General features: G+C 40.2%; 1 protein-coding gene across 1 annotated transcript in view; it reads right to left on the bottom strand.

Annotated features, from left to right (window-relative positions):
* The window catches only part of RASSF6 (Ras association domain family member 6), a 55,211-nt gene that overhangs the window by 9,191 nt on the left and 22,391 nt on the right, over nt 1-23,629 (bottom strand). Inside the window, exons 3-6 of the mRNA XM_081093951.1 lie at nt 16,294-16,372; nt 13,782-13,918; nt 5,126-5,223; nt 3,586-3,770 (exon numbers count right to left, since the gene is read on the bottom strand). Of these exons, the coding sequence (XP_080950077.1) occupies nt 3,586-3,770; nt 5,126-5,223; nt 13,782-13,918; nt 16,294-16,372 (499 nt within the window). The remainder of the gene's footprint in view (nt 1-3,585; nt 3,771-5,125; nt 5,224-13,781; nt 13,919-16,293; nt 16,373-23,629) is intronic.

Raw genomic sequence — 23,629 nt, 5'->3', positions numbered from 1 at the left:
ATAAGGAGGGAATATACTAATTGACTGCCCCACCCTCAAAGATGGCAGTGCTCACAGCCAAAGGGAATATGCTAATTGACTGCCCCGCCCTCAAAGATGGCGGCGCCCACAGCCAATAAGAAGGGAATATGCTAATTGACTACCCCACGATCAAAGGTGGTAGTGCCCACAGCCAATAAGGAGGGAATATGCTAATTGATTGCCACGCCCTCAAAAATGGCGGCGCCCACAACCACAAGATGGTGGTACCCAGTCCCCTTAACCCCCCCTGGGGCGGCAGGCAATCCGCAAGGCCGGGCTCCTGCCTCCGGAGTCCCCGAATCCCCTCAGCCCCCCAGCTGTTCAGGGCCGGACTGAAGCGCAGGCAAGCCTCGGATGGTGGCTTCCCAGAAGCTCAGGGCTGGCTCAAGGCACAGGCCAGCCTCAGATGGCACCTGTCCAGCTGCCCAGGGCCGCCCGAGGCTCAGGTAACCAGGGCCGGCTGAGGCTTGCACTGCTGGCTGTGGAAGCAGCAGAGGTGTGATGGGGCGTCACCTTCCCCTGATCGCCGGGTCGCCTCCCACCCCAAGGGCTCCCGGACTGTGAGAGGGAGCAGGCTGTGCTGAGGGACCCCCCTCCAGTGCATGAATTTTCATGCCCTGGGCCTCTAGTATTTTATATTAAAGAGCTTAGAGTGGTGCCTGACACAGAGTAAGTGCTTTTGAAGTATTTATTCAATGAATGGATGAATGATTGCTAAAATACATGACATGAAAAAATATTTGTTTTAGAAAACTAATACATTTTCTACCCTGAGTTACTGATAAGTGAGATGTCTTACAAATAGCATGAAAAAGCACATGCAAATTTAACACACATCAAATGAAAACTCAGAATACAAATTATATCGAAACTACAGCTATACTTATATAGAATATGACATGTATTTCTATAGGCCTGGAAGGGAACATGAAAAATGGGTCCAAGTTCAAAGTAATTACTAAAAGCAGTGTGACCTAAGACAAGTTGCTTAACCTCTGTGAACCTCAATTAACTTGTATGTAAAGTAGGGAAAATAATGGTACCTATTTCATAGCATTTTTGCAATTTATTGATGAGATAATTCATCAAAAATCAATTTAAATAGTTAACCTAATACATAACACACAGAGTTCCTAATAAATATCTCTATATATAAAGAGCCAGGGGCCATCGCGACAGAAGAGACGACCGAACGGAAGACCGACAGGCTGCATGAGGCTACCAGGTTGGCAGGGGGTTAGTGAGGGACGACCAAATGACTGAGCACCAGGCTGCATGGGGCGACCAGGCTATCGGGGGGGGGTTAGTGAGGGGCGACCAAACGACCAAACAGCAGGCTGTGTGGGTGACTAGTCTGACAGGAGGGCAGTGAGGGGCGACCAGGCCAGCAGAGGGAGACAGTGAGGGGCAAAAAGGCCAGCGGGGGAGTGGGGGACAGTTGGGGGCAACCAGGCTGGCAGAGGGGGGCAGAGGAGCCACCAGACCGGTAGAGGGGGGCAGTGGGGGGTGACCAGGCTGGCAGGGGGGGGAACTTGGGGGTGACCAGGCCTGTAGGGGGGGCAGTAAGGGGTGACCAGGCTGGAAGAGGGGGGCTGTTGGAGGTGAACAGGCCGGCAGGGGGGCAGTAAGGGGTGACTAGGCCAGCAGAGGGGGGCATTTGGGGGCAACCAGGCTGACAAGGGGGGGGGCAGTTAGGGGTAACTAGGCTGGCAGACAGAGGCGGTTAGGGCTGATCAGGCTGGCAGGGGGGCCAGTAGGGGTGATCAGCAGGCAGGCAGGAGAGCAGTTAGGAGCCAGCGGTCCTGGATTCTGACAGGGATGTCCAACTGCCAGTTTAGGCCCGATCCTCAGGCAGTTGGACATCCCCCAAGGGTTTCCGGATTGGAGAGGGGGCAGGCTGGGCTGAGGGGACCTCCCCACCACCCACCCATGCACTAATTTCGTGCACCAGGCCTCTAGTCCTATCTAATAAAAGAGAAACATGGTAATTGGCATACGACCGCTACCCTTCCCATTGGCTAATCAGCAAGATATGCAAATTAACTGCCAGCCAAGATGGCGGCCAGCAGCCAGGGAGCTTGAAACTAACATGAGGCTTGCTTGCTTCAGTGACGGAGGACTCCAACGTTCCACACCTGCCTTGCCGGCCTCTGAGCTTGCAGTTTAAGAAACATTGTAACAAATATAGAAGCTAAAAAAAACCCCAGAAACCTGCTTTCAGCGAGCCCGGGATATCAGAGCTGGAGTTATACATTGTTTAGATTATAGAACCGAAACAAACCAGATACCTGCTTTCAGGAGTGGAGGCCTAAGAGCTGGAGCCTCAGAGCTAAAGCTGGCCCATAATAAAAAAAAAAAAAGAAAAAAAGGAGCAGTTGGGAGCTTCAGTCACCTGCCAGCCTGAAAACAGCCCTCAGCCCCTCACCCAGACTGGCCAGGCACCCCAGTGGGGACCCCCACCCTGATCCAGGACACCCTTCAGGGCAAACCAGCCAGCCCCACACATGCACCAGGCCTCTATCCTATATAGTAAAAGGGTAATATGCCTCCCAGCACCGGGATCAGCGGAGCCACGAGGCCTCCCAGCACTGGGATCAGCATGACAGGGGGCAGCACCCAAACCCCCTGATCGCCCTGCGGCTCTGTGTGTGACAGGGGGCGGGGCCACAACCTCCCTATCCACCCTGCTCTGTTCATGACAGGGGAAGGAGCTCCAACCCCCTGATCCGCCCTGCCCTGAGTGTGACAGGGGGCAGTGCCCCAACTCCCCTGTTGGCCCTACTCTGTGAGTGATGAGGGGAGCTCCTCAACCCCCTGATCGGCCCTGCTCTGTGCATGACAGGGGGGAGCTCCCCAACCCCCTGATTGACCCTGCTCTGTGCGTGACAGGGTACAGAGCCCCAACCCCCCTGATGGGCCCTGCTCTGTGCATGACAGGGGGTGGCGCCGCAACCTCCCCATCGACCCTGCCTTGAGTGTGACAGGGGGCGGTGCCCCAACCTCCCAATAGGCCCTACCCTGAGTGTGACTGAGGGTAGCATTGCAACCTCCCAATCTGCCCTGCTCTGTGCATGACAGGGGGTGGTGACCCAACTCCCCAATCGGCCCTGCTCTGAGCCCGACCAGGGGCTGCACCTAGGGATTGGGCCTGCCCTCTTCCACCCGGGAGCAGGCCTAAGCCAGCAGGTCATTTTCTCCCGAGGGGTCCCAGACTACGAGAGGGCACAGGCCGGGCTGAGGGACCCCCTTCCTCCCCCCCAAGTGCACAGATTTTTGTGCACCTGGCCTCTAGTCTATAATAATAAATGCATAACATGCAAATCGACCGATCAGTCTTACAACAGAACAACCGTCTGGATGACCTCCCGGACAAAGCTGGGGCTGCAAAGGCAGAGGCAGCTGGGGCTATGAGGGCCTCCTCTTGCACGAATTTCATGCATTGGGCCTCTCGTTAGATATACTACTACTATTGCTGTTACTATTTTAATTGTAAGATAATTGCATGTTATTATTAGCATAATAGACAACACTCTTTTAAATGACACCAATAGAATTATAACTCACTTCATAGTTATAAAAGTGTCCGTTAATAGAGGCTCTATGTTTCTGTCTGTCTTTTCTGTCCATCATTGGAGGCTTCATCCTTTTTCTCACCAGGGTTGCTTCACTCATGGTTCTATAGAGCAACGGAGATTCTGGCTCTGCATCTGCATGAGGCTTCAGAGTGCTGCTGTGATAAGATAAATAATCTGGGAAGAATAAAGATGATAGGCACATATCATTTAGCCGCCCACCTCTTTGCATCTTGGGTGGATTTGTGTATATATTTAGTAATGTGTGACTAAGCATTGGACCCTAATGCTTTTAAACAGTGAGGGAATAGCAATGCTCTTGTGTAAGAATAAGGTCTGCTGGCAGCACTTGTGTTCTATTTTACCTTGAGATTTTAAATAATTTTCTATTGTAATTAGAGCATCATGAAATAGGCATGAGATAGTTCATCTTTCTCTAGCACTGGTCCTCAAATACAAAGAGATTTTTATTATATTTTTGGCGTCAAGATATTGACAACCCCCTGGGTTTAGATGAGTATTTTTTTCTGAGGGGCTAATTGGAATGATCCTTATCTAAAAGATGTCAAGAGGCCATAAGACAAGGATCAGGGAATCCTGGAAGGACATCATGTTTGCTATAGAATATGATTTGTTACATGAAAGCAGAGGAAGCTGAATTAAGAATGGTTTGAAAAAATAAACAAACACTGGAAGTTGTTGGTAGACTCAGGAAGGTAATGTCAACAGGAACCCTTGTTCAGTCTGAAGACAGCTTGGTAATATCACCACCAGAAACATGAACCCACCCCCAGACTCAGTCACCCTCCTTCTTGGATCTCTATATATTATACAAAAATCAAAATCTCTGTAAAATATAAGATATCATACCTGACACTCAGTAGTCTCAGTAAGTGATAGCCGTTAATGTAATTACTATCACATAAATTATTATTGTCATTACTACTGATGCCATTTCTATAGGTGCTGGCATTTTCCATTGGTTTGGCAAACTGATATGAACTCATTCGATGTTCAAGTAGATTTCTCTCTTTTTAAAACAAATGCTTGAAACAACTCTATCAAATATAAATAGTGACCTCAGTATATCTGCCTCTTTCTGAGAAGCAATGTTATGTAAATATCTACTAACTAAAATGGTCAACTTCTAAAATGATGTGAAGTTCAGTCTGAGATGCATGGCCTAACATAAAAAGCTACTGAATATAATAAATAATCCTACTCCTTGGGGAAACATTGAACCATTTTATGAGAACAAACTTAATTCAAGCTTTTAGCTCTCCCTAATTTAATAAATCTAAGTGACTTGATGTAATTTTTTAAAACCATCATATTTTTCTAGAACTAAGTAATGTTCTTAAACATCATATCAGAACTGTAGTGATTTAAGTTGGTGTATTCCTAAAAGCCTTTTTTTAAAAAAACATAAAATAAGAGTTTATTATGTAGTAGTGTGTAAAATGTTAGACTTCAGAGAAGCATTTATGATTAATGTTATAAAGTCTCCTCATTAATAACAGTTTGACACTGACCTTCCTGGGAATTCATTGCTTCAGACACTGGAATCTCAGTCCTGTCCAATTCACTTATATGATAAAGATCATCAAATTCTCCCCAGCGTGTCATTCCCCTGAAAAATAATAAATCTTATAAATGACATCAATTCCATTCATATTGAGGTCCATGAGGGTTTTCAGACTTACAGCATTTATATTAGTACTGTGGGCCTCTATAGGTAAATATATCACCCTGATTTATAACAATTTTACATTATTAAAATAATATTTATACCAGAGTGGACAGCATGTGTTTTAAATACTTCCTTTACTTATTTTGAACATATCTTGACACAATAGTTCAATGCACTAAAACATAGGTTACATAGATTCTGTAAAATGGATGTGCAAATGGAAGTGGTAGAAACCAACATAACCTGTTGTTATACAGTGATCTTATAATGCTCTCAAGAGAGTTTAGATACAAAAAGTGTTCATTCTGCCAACCTGCATTGAGTTCCTGTTTTGTTTTTTTCCAAAGCATTGTTAGGTAAAGTGGCTCCAAAATAATAAGGTGCCTATCGTTAAGGTCTTGACTACAATGAAGAATGCAATTTACGTAGGAGGAAAGTATATGGAAGCTTCTTTTCTAGAAAATTATGATTTATATGGGATGCTAACAATTGCCAAAGCATCCTAGTGCCCAGAATAAATAAAACTAGGCAACTGCTTATTTTTTTCTAGGTGGGTCAACAATCATCTTTAGTTTGTTTATCTGGCCTCAGAAAAGTTACTTATCTTTTCTGTGTCTTTTTTATAAAATGGAGATGATATCAGTATGAGCTGGATAAGATGGTTGAGCAGATTGAGTTAATTTGCGTAAAATTCTTAAAACAGTGCCCAAGCACTCAGTATGTGTTAAATGATCATAATTGTCCTCATATTCACTCAGTAAGCACTCAGTATGTGTTAAATGATCATAATTGTCCTCATCTTCACTGTCATCCTCATCATAATCACCATTATCTGTATCTACTTCATGATGGTCCAGGAACCATCAGAGATCTAGGCTATCCCCAGATCTCTCTAGGACTAGGTTAATGGATACTATTAGTGATAGGACCAGTCTTCTTCCTACTAAAATCTCTTTCATAATGTCTGTTTTCATTATGACCAAAAAATATTCACTATAGGGTATTTATGGGATTAACTCTGGCTGCAACAAAAAAATGCTTATTAATATTAATGGTTAGTATCCACAAATTGATAAATGTGATACTCCACATAAAATGAAGGATAAAAATCACATATTCAATAGATGCAGAAAAAGCATTTGATAAAACCCAGCGCCCATTTATTGTAAAAACACTCAGCAAAGTGAGAATAGAGGGATCAGACCTCAACATAATAAAGGCCATATATGACAGCCAACATCATACTCAATGAGCAAAAACTACAAGTGTTTCCCTTAACATCAGGAACAGGACAGGGGTATCTACTGTCATCACTTTTATTCAACATAGTATTGGAAGTCCTAGTCATGGCAATAGGGCAAGAAGAAGAAAGAAAAGGCATCCAGTTTGGAAAGGAAGAAGTAAAATTGTCATTATATGAAGATGACATGATACTATATAGAGAGAATCCTAAAGATTCCATCAAAAACTACAAGAACTGATAACTTAATCCAACAAAGTAGCAGGATACAAAATAAATATCTAAAAATCAGTTAAATTTTTATATACTAATAATGAACTAGCAGAAAGGGAAACTAAGAAAACAATCCTACTTGCAACTGTATAAAAATACCTTGGAATAAATTTAACCAAGGATGTGAAAGACCTGTACTTGGAAAATTATAAGACACAGAAGAAAGAAATTGAAGATGATACAAAGAAGGGGATGCATATACTGTGTTCATGGATAGGAAGAATCAACATCATTAAAATGTCCATGCTACCTAAGGCAATCTACAGATTCAATACAATTCGTATCAAGATAATAATGCTGTATGTCACAGAACTAGAACAAATATTCCAAAAATTTGCGTGGAACCTCAAAAGATCTCAAATAACAATTTTGAGAAAAAGAACAAAGTTGGGAGAATCAAACTACCTCATATGAAACTATATAACAAAGCCATAGCAATCAAAAGAGAATGGTACCAGCAGAAAAACAGACATATAGATCCATGGGACAGAATAGATAGTCTAGAAATAACCCACACCTTTATGAGCAATTATTATTTGGCAAAGAAGGTGAGAACATACAATGGGATAAAGACAGACTATTCAATAAATGGTGTTAGAAAATTGAACATATACACTCAGAATTTAAAACTAGATCACCTTCTTACACCATATACAAGAATTAACTCAAAATGTATTAAAGACTTAAATGCAACATTTGTAACCATTGAAGTACTAGAAGCAAACATAGGCAGTCAAATCTCTGACATCTCTCTTAGCAATATTTTTTCTATGTCTCCTCAGGCTAGGAAAAAAAAATAAACAAATGGGACTGCATCAAACTAAAAAGTGTTTGTACAGAAAGGAAACCCTCAATAAAATGAAGACAACCCTTTAATGGGAGAACATATTCACCAATGATACATCTGAAAAGGGGTTAATATCCAAAATTTATAAGGAATTTATAAAACTCAACACCAAAAAAAAAAGCAATCCAATTAAAAAATGGGCAAAGGACCTGAATAGATTCTTCTCCAAAGAGTATATACAGAAGGCCAATAGACATATGACAAGATTCTCAATGTCACTAATTATCAAAGAAATGCAAATCAAGACCACTGCCAGAATGGCTATCACCAATAAATTAACAAACAGCAAGTACTAGCAAGGATGCAGAGAAAAGGGAACCCTCATGCATTGTTGGTGAGAATACAGATTGGTGCAGCCACTATGGAAAACAGTATGGAGTTTCAAAAAAAAAAAAAAAAAGGAACTGCTTTATGACCCAGTGATTCCACTTCTGGGAACATATCCGAAGAAACCCAAAACACTGATTTGAAAGAATATATGTGCCCCTATATTGATTGCAGTGTTATTTACAATAGCCAGGATTTGGAAATGGCCCAAGTGCCCATCAGTAAATGAGTGGATAAAAAAGCTGTGGTACATTTACACACTGGAATACTACTTGGCTGTAAAAAAGAAGAAAATTTTACCTTTTGTGACAACATGGATGGACACAGAGAGTGTTATGCTAAGTGACATAAGCCAGTTGGAGAAAGACAAATACCCTATGATTTTATTTATATATGGATCTAATGAACAAAATAAAGAAACAAACAATAGAAACAGACTCATAGATACAGAAAACAGTATGGTGATTAGTAGAGGGAAAGGGGAATGAGGGGAGGTAGTAAGAGGGTAAAGGCGGATAAATGGTGACAGAGGAGATCGGACTTTAGGTGGTAAACACACAATACAATATACAGATGTACAATATACAGGTTTAGTAGTGTAAACCTGAAACCTGTATGATTTTATTAACTAATATCACTCCATTAAATTCAATAAAAATTATAAAAAGAATACTAGTGTTAGTGAATATGAATAAATGTGATTCTTTTTTCCTTGATCTTTGAATTATTTTGAAGTCTTTTTACAATTTTTATATCATTTCAGCCTCACAATAGCCTAGGAAGGAAATAAGGGGATCCTGGTATATTTGTTGACAAATTTTCCAGTGAACTCTACTATCTAATATATAGTCAGTCAAAACAAATGGTGTAATGTCCAAAAACCGTAAATAATAACTTTAACTCAAAGGAGAAGTATTCAGGTCCTGACTCAGAATCTATTCTTATGATAGATAAAATTTTTCATTTTGCACAATAGAAGATTAACAGACAAAGGAGAAAGATATAATTATCATAAAAAAGGGGTAGCAATTGAAAAAAACAGACTACCGAAGAAAAACAGAAACTAAAAAGGCAACGCAATCTGATGCTATTTCATATGGGGGAGATGAAAAGCGCAAGAATGCAAGACCAGTAATGTACTATACATTCTTGGGAACCCTGGCAGACTTGACGCGATTCTCAGTTTCTTATAGCTTAGTGGTGTCACACTACTACAGGGAGACAAACATGGCTCAATATAAGCAGTGTTTAACTCCCTTTCCTTCCTACCATCTTAGGAGACTACGCCAATTTTAGCTCTGGTTTGTATAATTTGAAGTATCAACATATACAACTGTGCACATGACCAAGTTGGAGGGCAGTTACCCAGAGTTTTCCAAAGAAAACTGACTATAACTTCATGTAATGTCAAATAGTTTAACTTGCCCACGCAGGAGACTGTTTGCATTGCTCTGACCAAGCTTCAGGATGTATACCATTAGCAAATTTAAACTGTGGGTAGGTTTTCTAGTAAGTTGCAAAAGAAAAAGGAGGTGGAAATTTGATAGTCAAATAGACGTCACTTTTGTACCCAAATTGTAAGAAACGCTGCCCCCCCACTATTGATATTATTGAAATGTACACCTGCCCAGTTTCTGCTCTTTATTTCATTCCACTATGACTTGTCCAAAATGTGCCAAGTCATATCTGACTTTGGAAAGATATGAAAAGCAGAAAGAAAAACTGATACAAACAAGCATAAGAAGGCCGTCTTTTTTTAAATTTCCAAAAGAAAATACTTGGACCAGATATGAGATCAAAGTTCTGTCTATAGAATTCATTCCATAAAGGATTACAAGTGGTCACAGCTCAAACAAACTGATTTATTTTAAGCTTCTACCACTCCCATTAAGCTGACTCAGTGTGACTCATTTCTAATGTAATTAAAACAAACTAGCATAACAAACTGGTGATTCTCTCAAAGGGTGAACCGAAAGGCAAGATGGCAGTGCTTCCTGCAGCTGAGAACACAACTTCTGCTTTTCTCACTCCACATCCATCCACTGGAGCTACCAAATCTGTGATCCTGTGACTGCAGAGGTGTAAGCTCAGCCCAGAGAGACCCAGTATGGGGAAGGGAACATGAGAGCAGTTCCACAGAGTGAGGAAACAGTCCATTTCATTTCACAATTTCATTTGAGCTCAGTATTTAAATGAATGAGTGTGTCTAGGATTGGAGTGAAACAAAGAGCAGAACCTTAGGTGGCTCTACAGCCCACTAGGAGACTCCACGCCAGGGGGCAGACCTTCCGAATTATGCTGCACCTTCCTGCTGAGTGTTCAGCTGGTTCCCAAGAGGGATTCTTGGCTAATTAATTGCAACTGATTCTATTCCTGCTCTGTGTGGGCAAAAGAGAGGAGTGGGGTTTTTTTCTGACAATTCTCACCCACCAGAAATATCTGATACATTGCAAGTGTGCACTCAGACATTCTCCCATAGCTCTCATTACTGTAGTAAAAAATCAAGCAGTTTTTAGGGAATTCTTTCTCAATCTTAAATTAAAGAGATAATTCCTGTTTGATTCACAGGAATGCTCTGATAAACACTGAAAGGTGAAAATGGAGTCCATGAAAATGCATCCTGAGGACAGTCATTCATAACCTGCCACAGTAAGTGGAGAGGCATCATTATTGCCTTCTCTACCTGGACTCTTAAAACTTATCCCAAAATTCAGGATTTAAAGGAACAAGTTCCTTGTATTTTAAATTGAGACATTAAAAAATATCTTGGGATATTCAAAATGACGGCTTAATGTGACAATACAATGCCATACTGCATCGCCTTACATCTTCCCATAATGTCCCATACTTATCAAGTTTTCATGAATGAAATCATCAAACGGAGCTGGCTGCTCAGAGAACTTGGCAATGATTTCTAAGGTAATTTGAAGAATGATAGCTAATTTTACCAAATTCATATCTTGTACAGTTTTCTAAATGCAGGGCCCAAGGGAAACTTCACCTTTTCAATGCTGCTCCTACTCATTTAGAATCATCAGCCCCATCAATCACATAGTACCTGAAGGTGAGGGATGTAAGGCTTTATCAGGCTGCCTACATTTGTGGTCTCCCTTCCACTCTTCCATAAGTCCTGGACCCTTTGCCCATTGACAATCCTTAGCTTAAGTGGAAGACTAGTCAGCAGTAGTATATGTACAGAAAGTTCTCACAACAGGGGTAATTTAACCACTAGGCTTCTGAGTGCTTCATTTGATACTATAATTGAGTCCTTTCTTTGTGTCAAGCACACTGCTGCATAATGGGATAGCAGAGATGAATAAGATATGCTCCTTATGCTTGAGGAACCCAAAGCAAGAGGGGGAGGTAGGTGCATAACAACGTAAGCAGTGGCATGCTCTGAAATGGCAGAGAAAAGTTGTCAGTGCATCTAGTACAGACTGAGGTGTCAGAAAAGGCTTTCTAGGGAATGTGTTATCTGACCTGAATCTACAAGGATCAGTAGAAGAGTCTGAAAATAGGTGTGGAAAAGCAAGTAGACTTCCACACAGAGAGTTAGTGAAGTAGGAAACTGCATGCTATGTTAAGGGAATAAAAAATGTTCAGACTTGCTGGAGCATCATGTTAGAGAAAGATCGGCAAGGTGCAAATCATAGTGGGGTTTCAGTGTTTTTTCTTCAAAGGAAAAGCGGAGCTTCCTTCATGGTGTAAGCTGTTTTTTCTTGATTGTGGTCAAAGACCAGATTGGGGAAATGGTCCTGGCAGCTCTCTCTCCATCCTCTCCTCTGCTCTGCTGGAACTCTCTGCCCATCTACCTATAGATGGGAGGATGAGTTAGGTGAAGGTTTAGTATCTTCACACACACACAAAAGGGAGATGAGTTGCAACTTCAAGGATTAAAGAAGAAGGGAGGTTGGATGATAGAAGATCTATTTTTAGGTTTTTTTTGAGGACTCTCCATGAAGTTTCCATAATGGCTGCACAAGGGCTCCCTTTTCTCCACATCCTCACCATTGCTGGTTAAAAGTCACTTGTTGACTCTTTGATAACAGTGTGAAGTAGTTCCTCACTGATGATTAGTGCTGTTGAATATCTTTTCATATGTCTCTTGGCCATTTGTCTGTTTTCTTTGGAGAAATGTCTTTTTATGTCCTCTGCCCATGTTGTGATTGAATTGTTCATTCTTTTGTTATTGAGTTGGATGAGTTTTTTATATGTTTTGGATAGCAATTCCTGCCAGATATATTATTTGCAAGTATATTCTCCCATTCTTTTAGTTGTCTTTTCATTTTATTGATGGTTTCCTTCATCGTGCAGAAGCATTTTAGTTTGGTGAAGTCCCATTTGTTTATTTTTGCTTTTGTTTCCCCTTTTCTAGGGGTTATATCCGAAATGATATTACTCAGAATTATATCAAATCGTGTACCACCTATGTTTTCTTTTAAGAGTTTTATGGTTACCATACAACCCAGCAATTCCACTTCTGGGTATTTATTTAAAGAAAACAAAGACACTAATTGGAAAGATATTTGCACACTTATGTTTGCTGCAGCATTATTTACAGCAGCCAAGACATGGAAGTAACTAGGTACCCATCAATAGATAATTGAATAAAGGACACACACACACACACACACACACACACACACACACACTGCAACATTACTCAGTAATAAAAAAAGGGAATGAAATCCTGTATTTTGAGACAACATGGATGAACCTCGAGAGTATTATGCTGGGTGAAATAAATCAGACAGGTAAAGGCAAATGTTGCATGATTTCACTTACATGTGGAATTTATAAAAGCAAAAAAAATGAACCAACAAAAGAAAAACAGACTCAGAAACAAAGAACAAATTAATGATTGTCAGAGGGGAGGAAGGTAGAGGAATGGGTGAAAAAGATAAAGGGAAGTATAGTCAATAATAGTGTTATAAGTTTGCACAATGACAGATGGTTACTAGACTAGTGTGGTGTTTACACAGTAAGATGCATAAATGTTGAATCACTATGTTGTACATTTAAAACTAATATAATATTGTATATAAATTATGCTTTAATAAAAATTAAAATTAAAAAAGGAATGAAGGAAGGGCCAGTGGGAGGAAGAATACAGAAAAATATATACATATGATTCCTTTTGAGAATATTTATATGCTTTTCTAAAAATAATGAAAGGGAATGAAAAAAAACAGCCCAACTTATTTTATTCAAGGTATGATTGCATAAACCCACCCAGAGAACTGTTTTGTGTATTTACTGAGCTTCAAATACACTTGCTGTGCCTTATTGAACAGGATCAGGACAATCAGGTGGAGCATAATTAAATCTCCTTTCCAAAAGCACAAAGAGCCCTTTGTTTCAAGAGAAATTTAAATTTGCATCTTTGTGTGTGTGTGTATGTGTGTGAGAGAGAGAGAGACATAGAGAGAGCAGGCCAGGGCTAATGAAATCTTGCCTATACATGTCTAAACATTTTATTTTTTTCCAATGAAGGCATGCAGCCTTCAAGGAGAGAAGCAATACAGCAGAGAGATCAAGAACACGGGCTCTCCAGCCTGTAGATGTGAGGTTCAGTCCAGTTCCGCTATATGTTTTGGATAGTAATTCCAAACTATTAACATAGTGTTTAGAGATCTTGCATAATTACTGAACTCAGAGCTCTGGTTTCTGAACACCTACTTCATAGAGTTGCTAAGGGATTCAGTGAGACTGTATGTAAGCATTTGGAAGAGCTCCCTTCTGTAAGAGTGCATACAATAAAGGTAAACATGAAGATTATTTAAAGAGTTAAAAACATAAATGATAGCTTACATTTTGGAAAAGACATCTGGTGATTTCACAGTAAAAGAAGGGATTTGCTTCTCATCTTGTATTTTCAGCTGTATAGGCCGTTTTACTCCCCAGAAAATGTCCAACATTCCTTCAACAATTAGTTTACCATCTTCAGTCTAGGGAAGAAACCAATCACCTCAAACATTGTTTTTGTATTATTTATAGACAGTAAATGTTTCAACTGAAGATATAAAAATTAAGAATGTAAAACATCTTAATAAATAAATTTCTAATTGGGATTGTTTGGCTTTTTAATTTATCTTCAAAATAATTCTATTTTAGCATTGGAAGTTGGGAATATTGAACAAAGGAAGGAAAAATTCTTTTATTTTTGATAACAGCTATAACCAGTGAAGTAAGTCACAATGATGATGACATGCCCATCAGAGGGCACAGTATGGTAAAACACTTTCTGAATTCTATGATTCTGCAAAGTTTGCTCCCTCACGTCATTCAGAGCCTATGGTTAAATTCTTCTCCTCCCCACTAAATAAGTAAATATCTTTACTTCTCCTCCCCACCCCACTTAGATTCTGGAGCCTGCTTCCCCACTTTGATGTTCTCCACAGCCATTATCACCATCTGACATACCATACATTTTACTCCTGTTTCTTGTCTGCCTACTAGAACTTAAGCAGCATGAGGAAAGCACAAAACAAACTTCTAAACATCATGAATTCTGTGGGAACTATTGAATTAAAATGTAAATCATCATTTTCTTAAAGTGTTTACCTTTTCCTAAATTTTATATTTTTATAATTATAGAAGATATTAGAGATCTCAGATATATTTTTATAATTATAGATATTAGAGATTGCCTGAAGCTGGTCCATCCTTGCTGCTTGATACAGTTGCTGCAGGAAAGAAACATCTGCACAGCATATGTTTCAAGGGACCTGGGGTATACGGCACACTGTTCTTAATATGTTTGCTCCCCTTCTTAGCACTATGTGTTTTAACCAAGGTCACCTCTCCGGGAAAGGTTGTTTCCCCAGATGGGGATTTTTTCCCTGGAGTTAAGGATTAACAGACTAAGGAAGGGAATCAGTAAAACCCCTTAATTAAATGCCAGGCGGGTAGTTAATCACTTTAACTACAAACAATCACGCTTAAACTACATAATCTTTACTTAGGATAATCTCCTTCAGTTATTTCCTTGTAGCTTAACAGAACAATAGAGTAGTGACCTTGGAATGGAGATAACAAACGCCCTACCTTTGGAATAGAATGGATAGGATTAAAATCAACTGGTATAAATACAGATGTAACAGGAGAATAAAGACAGAACCTGGCTGGAGAACCTGGCTGGAGAACCTGGCTGGAGAACCTGGCTATGGTGATCAACTGAACGCTGTCTCCATGTCCTTCCTTCTTCGCCGACTCTGTCCACACCTTTGGGAACCCCTGGACCTGCTGGGGCTGGACCCCAACAAGAGATCTCTCAGTCATTGAAATTATTTTAAATTTGGTCCATTTCTTTTTAAAGGGATCTGTTGTTTTTCTGTATATCATTACATTTGAGAAGTTAATTGAAATATGCAATTGAAGTAAATTATTTACGCTGACTAGTAAACATCAGAGTGCTTTGTAAATATTCTCTGTCCCAAATGCAGATTTAAGCCAAATCATGGTGACCTAAAGTCAGTGTTCGACCACCATATTTGAATATTTCAACCAGAATATTAGAAAATTATAATATTCCCTGGGACCAGGAAGATATTATAAAAATGGGAAGTGAGCAGCATTAGAATACAAGACTGTGGAGAATGAGGCATTCAACTGAAAGGAAGGAAGGAGAAGGGGGAAAGAAAGAAAGAAAGAAAGAAAGAAAGAAAGAAAGAAAGAAAGAAAGAAAGAAAGAAAGAGGGAGGGAGAGAGGGAGGGAGGGAGGGAGGAAGGAAGGATATTTAAAGTCAGTGTGTACAGTAGCCTTTAAGTTGCACCTCTGAAAATGTTTTCTAGCTTCAGGACTTTCCTGAATTGTTTCTTTAACATTTGAAAATGTATTATTATGAGCCGGTTTACATGTACTTTAATGTTCATGCATTTTAACAACCAAATCAGACTATGTTACAGATATGCCATATAGTTATGATTTATTGAATAACTCTCCATTGATAGAGACTTAAGATACCTTCAAATTTTTTCCATTACGAACGATATCACTGTGAACAGCTTTCTGAATACATCCTGGTGCATTTGTAAGAATGTATTAGGATAGATTTCTAGTAGAATTGCTGAAAGCAAATATGTCATTAAAGTTATTTTAAATGCTTTCCTTTTCCCCCAAAATGCTGAGTAAGTTACTGATGTCCCAGGACTGGGATTTTTGTGATATACTTAAAAAAATTATGATCAACTTAAAGATGAACCTGTTTCTCAGACCATTTGTGCTACTGGCTTATGAACTCCAACTCATCACAACTCCTCTGGACCTTTATGGAATTTTTTTCCTGTGAATCAACTGTATTTCATTTTTTCATGGACTTACCTGTCCATATGAAATATGCAGATTTTCCTGATTTGCATAAAAAATGTTATAGTTCTTCAATAAAGAATTAAGTTGTTCCCTAAAAAAAAAAAGAAAAATACATTCAGTTACAATCAGTCTTAGGCTTTTTAATGGTGAAAAATAACAATGGTACTTCCAGGTCATGAAGGTATGAGATGGAAAGAAATGGTTCAATGGAATCTTTACTCATCTGTCATTTAATGTAGGTCATTGAAAACGGAAGGCTTTTTAGGACACAAATAAACATTAAAGGTGCTAATTCATAAATAAATAACCAAAGAAAGGAAATGACTCTGGCCAAAAGTGGTGAGGAGAGTGTTCTACAGCAGAAGGCAGCCATGAAATAGACATTTGGTTTTACATTCCTTTTTTGTTTTGCAACATTTAACCACCTAGAATGTGCCTGACACTGCTTCTCACTGGGGATAGAGCAATGGTTCAGGAAGGGCCTCTGCTCCTGAGTGTCTGCCTCTTTGTGGCAGGTGGGCTGTGCCAGGGGGAACACTGTATCCTGCCACACCTCCATCCTTTACTCTGCGCTGCCCACCGCTCAAGATGCTTATCTCACCTACTCCATTGGTCCAAGCTATCGTCTCTCATCTGGATTATTGCAATGGTCTCTTAAAGGCCTCCCTGTGTCTGTTGTCTATTCTCAACAGCAGGAGGTACTTTAATGCACTCTTGATCATCTTTCGCTTTTGTTCAAAGACCTCTAATTATTAGGAAAAATGCCAATATCCTTCCAATGACTGCCAAGGCCAGATGTGATCTGGTCTGCTATTACACCTTCAGTCTCATTTCCTACCTCTCTCTCCTTCACTCACTACACCCCAGTCACTGACCGCAACACTCTAGGCACATTCTCACCTCAGGGCCGTTGTATTTGCTGATCCCTCAGCCAGAACACTCTTCCTGCCCCCCCCACCCCACCCCCGGCACCATCACAATGTTAGCATGCTCATTTAAAAAAATAATTTACTCAAAAGTCATCCTTTCAGGAAGTCCTTCTTGACTATCTAATCTAGAAATTTGCCGTCTCAAACATCCATATCCTGCTTTCCTCCTTGCTTCTGTCCCTTAGTCACCATCGAAACTTGTATACATTTTACTTACAGTCTTATAATATATAATTATATATTCTTATATATTATAATACATACCCATATATTATAAGAATATATATTTGTATAATATTGTCCTATATTCTGTCTCCCCTACTAGACTATATAGATCCCTGAGAATGGGCAAGCCTGTATGTTTTGTTCACACAGGCCTGGAAGAGGGCCAGGCACATAGTAAGAACTTAGAAAATGCTGGTTGAATGAAGTGATCAGAGAAATTTTTATTCCTAAGAAAACAAGACATTCCAAAGAAAGGAAAAAAGGATTTTAAAAATATAAGCAGTTTTATAGGGGAGAAATCTCATGATATTACATTTCCAAATATATGAATAATTAATATCCCTTTGATCCTCAATGTATCTCTCTCCCAGAAGAATTTTGGCTCCATGACAGCAGAAATTTTGGTCTTATTCATTGCTGTTTGCTCAGTGTTTACAACAGAGACTTGCTCATAGTAGGTTCTTATTCAATAAATACTGAATATTGAACAAAGAATTCATGTATATTAATTTTTACATGTTTGAGATCACGTAAACATTCTTTTTCCATTTGGCTTTTCTCTGTCATTTTTCATGTGCCCATTTCCAAGAATCAATACACCCTGCACAATCACCACATAAAACATTTCTACAGAATATGCACCCCTATGTTCATAGCAGTGTTATTTACAATAGCTAAGATTTGGAAACAGCCCAAGTACCCATCAGTAGATAAATGGATAAGAAAGTGTGGGACGTTTACACTATGGAATACTATGCAGCTGTAAAAAAGAGGAATCTCTTACCCTTTGAGACAGAATGAATGGACCTGGAACAATCCAAGGAAGACAAATATCACATGATCTCACTTATTTGTGGAATCTAATGAACAAAATGAATTGACCAACAAAATAAGAACTGAAGCATGGAGGCGTGGAACAGACTGACATACTCGATGTGGGGTTGGGGGAATGAGAAGAGAAAAACCAAAGAACTTATATACTTATATGCATAGCCCAAGGACAAGGGCAATAGGGTAGTGAAGACCTGGGGGATGGGTAGGGGCTGGGAGAAAGGGGTAAGGGGGGTGGTGGTGGAAATGGGAGATATCTGTAATACTATCAACAATAAAAAACATATTTAAAAAGAAAATTTCCATTTCAATATTGAAAAAAGAAAAATTTCTCTAGAATGCCTGTATGCTATATCATTCCATTTCCCAACTGGGTTACTTTAGAATTTTAGTGTTTGTAAATATTTCTGTTCTAAGTAGCACTGAGCACACTGATTTTGCTCCCTTGGAGTCATTGCTGTGAGATATTTCCTAAAAATTGCAGTCCTGGTGAAGATCACAAACACTTTTCCAGCTCTCATTACTGAGTGTCAGGACAGCAAACAGACATTTCTGGTTCATGCTGGATGCAACTCCTGATATGCTGAGCTGTGAGAGTTGTTATTAAAGCAATGAATTTTTATGTAACCTTATTCCCTCAGCTTCTATTTCTGTTAAAACCGCACAATAAGGTAAAGTACAAGTATCCTCCAAAGTATTTACCTCAGGATTATGTATAATTAGAAAGGTTATTCTCTGGGAACAAGATATTTGGAAAGTGTTTCTGTACCCAAACAAAATCTGACTGAATCTTCCTCCACAGAAATAACTCGGGGGATTGGCAAACAAATGACCCAGGGAATTGGCAAACAGTAGTCCTGGGCAATCTTTTTTTTTTTGTAAATAAAGTTTTATTGGAATATAGCCACACTAATTAGTTGGATTGTCTGTGGCTGCTTTCCTGCAACAACTGCAGAGTTGAGTCCTGTGGGAGAAACCAGATGGCCCACAAATCCTGAAATATGTACCATTATGATATGGTATTATTTGACTCTATCGAGAGAAAGCCAGCCAACCTATCAGCCATGTGTAACACAGGGTAACTGAATACCACAGGAGTCTTCCATACTTCTTTTCACCACAGGCAGGATCTTGCTGACTATTAATGGCACTTTGAAGGATATTGGAGTGTGGGAGAAGAGTTGAGCTCAGTAAAATAATGTTAAGATAAAATTAGGTAAGTTAATGGTGCAATAAAGCAAGGACTTAGCAAAGAAAATTCAGAAGTTAGGTGAACAACTATAACAATGGTGAGTGCATTCCAAATACAGTATTAAAAAATCATCGCATTTTAACTGTATGTACCTGACCAGAGGAACTTTTGAAGATGATTGTTTATACAGTTGATGAAACAACAGGGCACAAAGAGCTGAATTGTTACTGATCCTCTGCTGACTGATTCAAATTATGTGCTCTATCAGAAGACCTGTAGTAATGGTCATTCATTCATTCACTATGTGAGCACAATCATGAGGCCGCAGTCATATTCCGAGGGTGGGTGAGAGCTTAGAGGAACAGAAGATCTTCAACAAACATGGGAGGGTGAGCATTGAACCAGGAAAGTGTGATGAGCTTACCAGGCAAACTAAACATTAACAAGGCCATGCTGCTCTTTCTGTAGTCATTGTGCAGAAAGCTCAAAGAGTTGGGGTTCTAAGAGTATAACATGGAAAATGGGGAGAGGTGAGCCATGAGCTGAAGAAGCAGACAGGAACCTCGTGAACTATTTTAAGAGGCTTAGAATTCACCCTGCAGGCAATGGGCAGCTACTGAAGGTCCTTGGCAAGAAAGAGACATGATGATGCTAAGGGCCACTAGGGAACTCATGGGAAACAGATTTCAGGACAGGACAAGATGCAGCAAGAGGAGTAGGACCAATGCAACAGTACTGGGGTAGAGGTATAGGAGCAAGGCTATGTTCCATGGAAAGGTGATCAGATGCCCCAAATATATGGGATGATTAAAGTATTAAAGGGACCTAGAATAAGTATAGGGGTTATGCAGTTTAGGAAATCCAAAGGTAATCACCAAGAGTTACCTAGGCAGTCCCTAGTCAGGAAAAGAGACACTGATTTAAGATACACTGTAACTTGTCAATGGTAATTGTAATAGATTTTAGGGTACACTTAAATGTTATATATGGATCCTCCCAAAAGAGCACCCTTCCCTCTCAGCCCCCAAAGAACTCATCCAGCCCAAACCAGAATGCTTAGCCACTGTCCAGGCCCTAACAAAGCTGTACAATGGGTGATAAGCAATGGATTCCATATCCCATCTTCTCAGTTTATAAATCTCTGGTGTATAGAAGTCGTAGGAAACTCAGGAAGTTGATGCAAGGTTCAAACAGCCTGTCTATTTTATGGGTGATAGATAAGAAATTGATTTTCTAAGATCTGGATGTTCTTTTAGAAAACATCACACAGTATATCATCTGGATTGTATTTTCTACAAAACTAAGGGATGGCAAACTTCCATGTAAGCTGGACATCTAACTAAATGAACACAGAATCATAAGCTCCCCCAGGACAGGAGCAGGCACCGCGCACTGGCAGTGCAGAGAGGGGATCCTGATAGAAGCAGATGGACACCCAGAATTATTCACTACAGCTCCCGGAAGGGTGCTAGCCAGGGAGAGGCTTATCAGGGAGTGACAGGTGTAGAGGAAGGATGCAGGGGAGAGCCCAGGGTCCCTGTTCCTTTAAGGCGCCCAGCTCAGTTTTAATGAGTCATGATGGATCAACTGTAAAACTTAGGTGTACTTTGCACTTTGTGGCGTGGATTGCAGCTGCTCAGTAGATGGGAATTACCCACAATCTGACGTTTGCCATGAATAACAGACTTAGCAAGAAATGAGTTCCTCAATCTTATCACGCTATTTAGCTGCCCGGAGGAAACCATTTTATAAAACTGTGATGTGCATGGACATTGGACGGCGCGACGTGCAGAAGCGAGTTATGCCCTGCATAGATAGAGTGGATGCCAAATACTAGTTGGAATAAGAGTTCTTTCTCTTGTTTCACTAATGATTCATGGCATAGTTAAGTGGATATCGGATCCCTTTCCTAGAAACAAACAAACAAAAAAAACCCTGTCCCATTCTTTTCTAAGTGACCCTTGCAGCTTGGATTCACGGAAGGCAAGCCAGAACTAGTGTATGTTGTATTTCAACACAAACTTCAGAGACTGCCACACAACACAAAATAACCTTCAGAGAAAAATACGGCCCACGCAGCCACCAAAGACACGTTTGGCCATGGCTGTGCTTTCTGAGTTTGTGTTACTTCTGCCTCTCGGAGTCTTGCTAAGAATATTCAGGCTTCAAGTCAGGCAGCCACTGCTAGGAAAAGTTCCGCTGTGTGTGTTGCCTTAACAGCAGGAACCTCAAACATGTAAGAGTCTCTGCAAAGATATGAAAAACCGAGGCAGAATAAAAACGCTAAATTGCTCTCCTACACAGGTTATTCTCCTTTAAAAAGTCCCCCCCCCCCCACTTATTGATTTTGTTCATAATGTTAGCTTTTAGCAATGACATGAACAATTGCATGTTAGGTTCAAAAAAACAATTTAAACTTGCTGTATGTTTTTACAAAACAACTAGGAGTGAAACATGGAAAAGTAACAAATTGATTATGTGCTGGAATTAAGGTCGGATTTTTTATTTTACGTGCTGTAGTTCTGTATGCCTCCCAAACTTTATATAGTAAGTGCATAATTCATTAATAATATTTTCATAAATTTACTTCCATAAAAACGTAATGCAAATGCCTCCATGTTTGGGGAAAAATGGCACTAGAAAAGAGAACAGAGAATAAGTACAGGCTTATCATCAAGCTGCTTGCCAAGACAAATCGTCATTCCATTATTTTTTTCCTTTACTGAATAAGATATTACAAATGTGTCCTTATTCCATATTGCTGACATCTGCAAGCAGGAGCAGAATTCTCTTAACCCACTTTACCCCTCATTACTGTCCACTCGAATCCTGGAATTAACACTGCAAATGTCTGCAGCCCCCCTTCCAGAAGCAGCCCCAACCCCAGGTCTAATTTGCCTTTGGCCTCATCTCCTGGTTCAAATGATGAGGGAAGAAAACCTTTCAACCTTTGCATGAGGACCTTCCCAGTTAGCAAAGTAGGTCGTTCATATTTCCATTGCAAATGAGGACCGGGTTCTACTGAGTGAAAACTGGGAAGTTGGAAAGAGGAGGACTATCTTGACTGAAGTAAAAACGCAAAGCCTACATTAACAAGTTGCCTAACGCATCCTGCCTTCCTCTGAAGGGGCTGTCCTTTGGAAAAGGAAGGGATCCTAACATTTCTAGCAGCTTTGCCAAGGTAGCCTTACTCTGCTGCTGTTTGGGGTGAGGGCACCTGTGATTTGTTTGCTTTGTTCTTCCAAGCAGTGCTATCCTGAGGCCCTAACTCCCTCTTCAGTGCTGACAGCTGATCATTTTAAAATTGGGAGAGGGGGAGAGGGAAGAATCTGGGAGTTTCACGAAATCCAAATCTAATCAATAAGGTAATATGACTAGACCTATCCCGCTTCCATCACATAACCACCCTCTAGCTGTTTTTAGCCATTTTGTAACATTCATATTTTCTGGGCTATTCATCTTTTCAATATGGCCCTGCAGCCATTAGTGGATAGAAATGTCAGCTTTTCTCAGTTCCTCAACTCCTAGAACTCTGATAAGAGCAAAAAGATTAAAGATTAAGGAGTAATTTCACAGTATTAAGAAGAAACTTGAGCCCTAACTGGTTTGGCTCAGTGGATAGAGCGTCGGCCTGCGGACTGAAGGGTCCCAAGTTCGATTCCGGTCAAGGGCATGTACCTTGGTTGCGGGCACATCCCCAGTGGGAGGTGTGTAGGAGGCAGCTGATCGATGTTTCTCTCTCATCGATGTTTCTAACTTTCTATCCCTCTTCCTTCCTCTCTGTAAAAAATCAATAAAATATATATTAAAAAAAAAAAAGAATAAACTTGAGCCAGGCCAGTGAAGCTCAGTGGTTGAGCGTCAACCTATGAACCTGGAAGTCACAGCTGATTCCCAGTCAGGGCACATGCCAGGCTGGATCCCCAGTAGGGGGTGTGCAGGAGGCAGCCAATCAATGATTTTCTCTTGTCAGTGATGTTTCTATCTCTCTCTCCTCTCTCTTCTTCTCCCTGCCTCTCTGAAAGAAAAAATTATATATATATATGTAATGGCTAGTCAGCAGATACAAAACAAAACACCTAAAATGTGTGAAAACTCCACTGTTTAAGAGAGCAGCTTTAGCTACAGAGCAATCTCACTAGATAAGACATGGAAGAGGGGATAAAAAGAG

This window comes from Myotis nattereri (assembly GCF_964212035.1).
Source record: "Myotis nattereri genome assembly, chromosome: 1".
Taxonomy (NCBI): Eukaryota; Metazoa; Chordata; class Mammalia; order Chiroptera; family Vespertilionidae; genus Myotis; species Myotis nattereri.
The sequence above is the reverse complement of the archived record's forward strand: the minus strand, read 5'-3'. Positions and strand labels throughout refer to the sequence as shown.